This window comes from Cherax quadricarinatus, chromosome 24 (assembly GCF_038502225.1).
Source record: "Cherax quadricarinatus isolate ZL_2023a chromosome 24, ASM3850222v1, whole genome shotgun sequence".
Taxonomy (NCBI): domain Eukaryota; kingdom Metazoa; phylum Arthropoda; class Malacostraca; order Decapoda; family Parastacidae; genus Cherax; species Cherax quadricarinatus.
The window spans coordinates 21,449,105-21,456,436 of record NC_091315.1 but is presented as its reverse complement, the minus strand read 5'-3'; the positions used below and the strand labels follow the sequence as shown (position 1 = coordinate 21,456,436).

At 48.4% G+C, this 7,332-nt stretch overlaps 1 protein-coding gene across 1 annotated transcript in view; it reads left to right on the top strand.

Moving 5' to 3' along the window:
• Positions 1 to 1,466: 1,466 nt before the first annotated feature.
• The window catches only part of Grip (Glutamate receptor interacting protein), a 113,962-nt gene continuing 108,096 nt past the window's right edge, over positions 1,467 to 7,332 (top strand). The window contains exons 1-3 of the mRNA XM_070088483.1: positions 1,467 to 3,107; positions 3,340 to 3,422; positions 4,130 to 5,052. Of these exons, the coding sequence (XP_069944584.1) occupies positions 2,143 to 3,107; positions 3,340 to 3,422; positions 4,130 to 5,052 (1,971 nt within the window). The 5' untranslated portion in view covers positions 1,467 to 2,142. The remainder of the gene's footprint in view (positions 3,108 to 3,339; positions 3,423 to 4,129; positions 5,053 to 7,332) is intronic.

Here is a 7,332-nt window from a genome sequence, read left to right as displayed (position 1 = left end):
CTGCAGCCTTACGACCGACCTCTTGCGCAAAAAAAAAAAAGGGGAATAGCAAACAGTATACATCCTTCCAATTCAGTGGCACACCGGTATACAGCTGGTATAGCAGTGTGCAACTGACGGGCAGGAGGTATACCTATCTTATGAATTCAACTTTTTCACGAATTACACAACATACACATACACGTATTTAAATTGCACCAAATTGGATGGGCCACTTACCTTTAAAACCCCATCTCCCCCTCCACTCTCCCAAACCTTTCCCACATTCCATCCTTCCCCATCCTTCTTCCTTCCCCATCTTACCAAAGCTCTGGTCAGAACCTTGCACCTCGCACTGACAAATTTTTGAGTTTCGTTCATAAGGAATTCATTAGGATTATAAATGTTTAGTGTGGTGAGCCGCTCACTGAACACAGAGTCATACTGAAACTTCAGTATTTCATTTATTTCTTTGTTGTCTTCAGTAAAAGTTTTATCTTTGAGCAAGAACACAACACTCTGGGTGTGGTTTATTCCCAGGTTTTTGCGTATGAAAAGAAATGTTTTGGATTTCTTTCAGTTTTAATAATGATTTTCAGTTCTGTGTGTCTCCCCCGGATTCTATGTGACTTATTCAATTTAAATTTAGTTTCAAGAGTAAGTATGAGTAGGCTCTGGAGGCCAGGAATCAGCAGAGTCAGAATGATGACAAGTAAACATGCAGACACAGGGAAACACGGTGGCACAGCAGTAGACACTTGGGACAGACTACCAAGTGACAGTGGAAACTTAAACAATCCATATCTTCAAAAGCTGAAGTAAGTCAGTAAGCCAGAGTAAGTCAGTCAGCGTAAAGCTAGGAGATGGCCCAAGAGCCGAAGCTCTGCACCCGCAAGTAACTTCGTATTTAAAACATCTGCAATCAGAAAAGACAAGTGGTAAATAGCATGTTGACAGTTTCTACTGGGAGCTTGGGGAACTTAGCTTCAAAGCAAATATAGTTCAATCACATTTTCTGGGACATCGCTGCTCCTTCCCCTCTACAGTATATTTACCTCTGTCAAAACTTGTGTTGTACTTGTGTTGTGTGTACACCGTCAACCTTTGTCAGGTTAGTTGTCTGGGAAAAGAGGAAGAGAGGTCATATTAAGGCAAACTAAAGTGTCTTCATAAAGCACCAGTAATGCACCCCACGGAGGAATATTTACCCTGTCGACAGATGGGTGGTAAGTGTCATTAAGAGGGGAACAGGAGGGCGTTTAGGGTAGACTAAAGTGCTTTCATAAAACACGGGTAATACTCCTTATGGAGGAACGTATATCATTAGTCAACATGTGGGTACCCTCAGGACGTTATGAGATAGAGGGAAGTGACGGGGAAGGCTGCTACACACCTCTGCCAGGTAGAGGGAGGGGGGAAAGGGTGGGAAATATCTGGGGTGAGTGTGTGAGGCTGGCGGAAAGTTAGCTGGCAGTGGCAAGCTGGCCGGCAGAATGTGTGTTGGTCTAGTTTGTGAGACAGTGGCAGGCGGGCCACCACCGGCCCACCAATCTGTTTACGGCCCTCACCTGAAGATTCTCCTAACCAGTTCAAGTTATATATGTATATATATGTTTAAATCGCTGATGGATTAAAAAAATATGCAGTGATTTTTACGATTTTATAGTTTGTTCAGTACTGTGAGTGCTCACGTCTGTATATAATTTTTGGCTAGACATTCTCATTCGGATGTCACTGTTGTTAAAGTATGAATTGGCCGTATGAATCGCCACTATTTGTTTATATGTTAGTGCAGTGTTTACAGATGCATATGTTATAATTATAAATACATGAACTAAACTATACAGTATTATATGGTATAGTTAAGAGTGCTGGTGCTCACAGCTCAGCATGGGCTGAACGAAGGTGATTCAAATTGGTGTTGAAACAGTAATATTTGCTAAAAATGTAGAAAATATTACTACTACCACTACTTATAATAATTATACTAATTCACTAGAGGTTTATGCGAAGGAAATATTGGGATGTATATTGTTTCAGGAGACCCTTGATAGTGTGTGTGATATTGACCAACAGGTCCGGGTCATCCAGATAAATGATAAAGCCTGTAAATAGGCCTGTGCGTGGGCGTGAGGCGTGGGTGTGAGGCGTGGGCGAAGGAGGATGAACTCTGGTTGGCGGCTGGACTGGCGTGGGTCGTCAGGATCACTATGGAGCCGTGGACGGGAATGTAGGGGACCTGATAGCCTCGACTTACTGAACGGTGCTCGTCACGTTCCTCCCTCAGGCAGCTCTCCCAGAGGTGGTGGTCGCCCGCGACGCAATGGCTTCCGTAAGCGATTCCTCTCCCTGACGGAGGGTCTTACCAACTTCTTGACGGGGGAGAAGAAGGATAAGCAGCCAACGAAGCCCTCCAACTTCCGCCCCTTCGACCACTCGACAGATCTAGAACTCAGTAACTCTGGGTACTGCTCAGACTACAGCTCTGACTGTCGTACTGAGCACATACGCAAGAATAGTAACTCCAGCCTGTCCTCGTTCAAGGACTTACCCTCCAGTCTGGCATCATGGGTAAGCCCCGTCAACGGGCGTCCGTCGGGGCACGTGATGAATCCTGTGGCCCCGAAAGTTTTATCCAAGAGTCAGGGTTCTGTGAAGGCACCGCCAAGTCCTCCCCCTCGACGCTTCTCTCTGTGGGCCATGGATGTCCACTTCGACCACTACTACTTCCCCGACCCTCTCCACCCTAATGACTCCATCACGTATGAGCCACCCGCCCCACCTCCGCCGCCCCCACCCTCCATATGTTACTATAACCTGGCGCCGCCCAAATCACCGCTACTAAGCCGCCAGAATTCCCCTAGGCCGCGTGCGCCTACTCCATTATCAGCACTGAAGCGGCCCCGCACGCCACCCTCACCCCGCGCCCAGAGTCCCTTCAGGAGCTGTACGCCGCCTACGCCCCGGGTAACGACGCCCATAGGGTCCCCGGTGATGCGGGGACGCAGCTTGTCCGACAGTCGCGGCACCGATGTCTCCCGTGCCGCGTCCGAGACTCGAACCCGCGAGTCTCGCGCGGCTTGGTACCGGCGCAAGTCACAGGCCCGCAGGCGCGCCCACTCACGTTAGTATCCACACTTATTAGTGTCACACCTGTTGTTAGGTAAGACACATGCAACAGTTAGGTATCTTTATTTCGAAACGTTTCGCCTACACAGTAGGCTTCTTCAGTCGACTGAAGAAGCCTACTGTGTAGGCGAAACGTTTCGAAATAAAGATACCTAACTGTTGCATATGTGTCTTACCTAACAACCTGTCGGTATTTTATACCATTTTAATGTTCAGTGTCACACCTGCTAGTGTCACACCTGTTAGTGCCATACCTGTTAGTGTCACAAATGTCAGTGCTACATCTGTAAGTGTCATACTGATTTGTGTTACCTGTTAGTGGCTATATCTGTCAGCGGTCACACACCTGCACGTCGGTGGCTACATTGCTCCGTAGTTGTAATTATTCTTGGTCAAGATGTGTGGCCAGACTGAGGTAAACAATGTATGGCCTCCGCCACTGAATTAAAACATCACCACCAACTCTGTTTAACACGCATCTTACCGTCACTTGTCTCGTATTTGCTCAAAGTTGAAATCATATTTCTGTACATGAATTAACTGTTGTTTATTGGCATGGTTATTCCTCCTGAAGATAATACACGAATTTCCTTTTAAGCGATAGGTCTTTATAAAGCTGATACTGAGGTTAGTAACATTAGGTATAGTTATAGACACTTTTCAGATGATGATAGATGTCTTACATAATAATATGTGTGTAAATTACCATGGATAACCCAAAAAAGTCAAAATGACTTATTTTCATTGGTGTTTGAGAATGTTTTCTCACCTTAGTAAAAAAATATGTAATGTTTACTTAAATTACATACATTATGAGACGTAGGAACCTACATTAAGTTAGAATGTGACTGTTGAAAAAGATCTTGGTTTGAGGTTCAAATATGCAGATCAATCTACTCTGTATTTCCGTATCTCTCTGGGTTACTACATGTCACTATACTTTTCTCTATAGTGTTAATACATTTTCCTGGAAAATTGATGGTAGTTAATGCATTATTTTCTTCAAAATTTCTGTATCTAGATTCTAGAGCATTCATGGCGGGCGTGTGCCCGGCCGGCACCAAGCCCGGGGGCGTGTGCCCGGCCGGCACCAAGCCCGGGGGCGTGTGCCCGGCCGGCACCAAGCCCGGGGGCGTGTGCCCGGCCGGCACCAAGCCCGGGGGCGTGTGCCCGGCCGGCACCAAGCCCGGGGGCGTGTGCCCGGCCGGCACCAAGCCCGGGGGCGTGTGCCCGGCCGGCACCAAGCCCGGGGGCGTGTGCCCGGCCGGCACCAAGCCCGGGGGCGTGTGCCCGGCCGGCACCAAGCCCGGGGGCGTGTGCCCGGCCGGCATTAAGCCCGGGGGCGTGTGCCAGGCCGGCATTAAGCCCGGGGGCGTGTGCCCGGCCGGCACCAAGCCCGGGGGCGTGTGCCAGGCCGGCACCAAGCCCGGGGGCGTGTGCCCGGCCGGCATTAAGCCCGGGGGCGTGTGCCCGGCCGGCACCAAGCCCGGGGGCGTGTGCCCGGCCGGCACCAAGCCCGGGGGCGTGTGCCCGGCCGGCACCAAGCCCGGGGGCGTGTGCCCGGCCGGCACCAAGCCCGGGGGCGTGTGCCCGGCCGGCACCAAGCCCGGGGGCGTGTGCCCGGCCGGCACCAAGCCCGGGGGCGTGTGCCCGGCCGGCACCAAGCCCGGGGGCGTGTGCCCGGCCGGCACCAAGCCCGGGGGCGTGTGCCCGGCCGGCACCAAGCCCGGGGGCGTGTGCCCGGCCGGCATCAAGCCCGGGGGCGTGTGCCCGGCCGGCACCAAGCCCGGGGGCGTGTGCCCGGCCGGCACCAAGCCCGGGGGCGTGTGCCCGGCCGGCATCAAGCCCGGGGGCGTGTGCCCGGCCGGCATTAAGCCCGGGGACGTGTGCCCGGCCGGCATTAAGCCCGGGGACGTGTGCCAGGCCGGCATCAAGCCCGGGGGCGTGTGCCCGGCCGGCATCAAGCCCGGGGGCTTAAGGCTTATGATACTGGACACTTTTTTTTTTCTGTAGACTTGACATACCTTCTATTTTCCTTTCTTTTATTGGCATCTTAATTGTTTTGTTTTCCTCAGATGCGCCCTCCGGTCCCCCCCCTCCCCCTCTCTCACTGACCTCCATCTCTCTCTCTCTCTGTATATGTGTGTGTGTGTGTGTGTGTCGTGGCGAATAGGTAAAACTTGCGATTTTGGCTTAAATAGCAACACTCTTCTTGCCGAATAAGGCAAGCGAAAATTTGTGTACTTGGGGGTGTCGTTCAACTGGCTAACAGGTTGTGGCGAGACTTCTCTTAATGATGTCTTCGACCTCCTCGAGCCTAGCATACTTCCCTTCTGCTGTGTAACACACGAGGCCATGAAGTCCGAATTGATCAGCCGTCGACCTGCCGCAAATACACCTATGTACGGTGAGGATGGGGGCGGCTAGACGAAGTGCAACACCAATCCGAATGGTCTGTGGGTCGAGTCGAGTGCCCAGGGAGGAATTGGGAACAGCTAAAAGGAAATCTCCAGAGTGTGGTGCCTTCACCGCTAGGAGACGAGCTTTGTCCTTTCCTGAAGCGTTGGTGAGCATTGTGTTAGTGATTTTTTCCATTATCGGTTTGTCCCAGTGGGACTGTTTGTGCTCTTTGGGGGGGACTGGTCTGCTTATTATATGTATGTATGTGTGTATGTATGTATCGGTGGAAGATGGCCGACTTGTTGAATATATATATATATATATATATATATATATATATATATGCAATAAGATCACAGAAAACAGGAGATTTCAGAATATGCAAAACAACCACTCTGAAAGAATAGAGAAATTCCAAGCGCTTTCGTGACTACTCACATTATCAAGGAACTATGATAGCTCCTTGATAATGTGAGTAGTCACGAAAGCGCTTGGAATTTCTCTATTCTTTCAGAGTGGTTGTTTTGCACATATATATATATATATATATATATATATATATATATATATATATATATATATATATATATATATATATATATATATATATATATCAACCACTCTGTAGTTTCTTTTGTACATATAAATATTTGTGTCATTACTGCTCATAAAGGACACAGTTCATCATCGTGAAGGTTCACAACAGTGTTCACCTTCAGTTTCTGATACACGCTTCTACACACACTAGAGAAATATACGTTAGTTTTAGATGTTCCGCTTGAGCGGCTAGTTTATTGTGCACCTCGTGCTCATCTTGTGAGTGGTAGCGTAAAAAAAAAAAAAGGTTAAAGAGGTCACACTGGGTTTTTGTCAGACTTCACTGATCATTGTTACATCATATAATTGATATAGAGAGTGCAGTACACACTGGTTGACTTACATTGTTGGGTCCCTGAAGCTGGAACTGTTATGTCACCGTCACAACCACCAGTGGCTGGGCCTACATCGCACTTTAATAATCTTTTAATTTATATTTTAACTATTATTTTGTATTAATTACACTATATTATTATTATTATTATTATTATTATTATTATTATTATTACTGTTATTATTATTATTATTATTATTATTATTTAAAACTCTTTCTCATACAGTAGACCAAACATTTTTAAGCATTGTGGACTGGAGTTCACCTGTAGAAGGTTTCGGGGGTCAACGCCCCCGCGGCTCGGTCTGAGATCAGACCTAATGGGGGATCAGGGTCTGATCAACCAGGCTGTTACTGCTGGCCGCACGCAAACTGATGTAAGAACCACAGCCCGGTTGGTCAGGTACTTTAGGTGCCTGTCCAGTCCCTTCTTGAAGACAGCCAGGGGTCTATTGGCAATCCCCCTTATGTATGCTGGGAGGCAGTTGAACACTCTGGACACTTGTTGTGTTGTCTCTCAGTGTACTCGTGGCGCTCCTGCTTTTCATCGGGGGAATGTTGCATCTCCTGCCGAGTCTTTTGCTTTCATATGGAGTGATTTTCGTGTGCAGGTTTGATACCAATCCCTCCATACCCTTACAAGTATATATTATCATGTATCTCGCCTGCGTTCCAAGGAATACAGATCAAGGACCTTCAACTGTTCCCAGTAATTTAGGTGCCTTATCGTACTTATGTGTGCCGTGAAAGTTCTTTGTACACTCTCCAGGTCAGTAATGCCGCCAGCTTTCAAGGCGGCCGCTAGTGTACGACAGTATTCCAGCCTTGAGAGAACAAGTGATTTGAGGAGAATCATCATGGGCTTGAAGTCCCTAGTTTTGAAGGTTCTCATT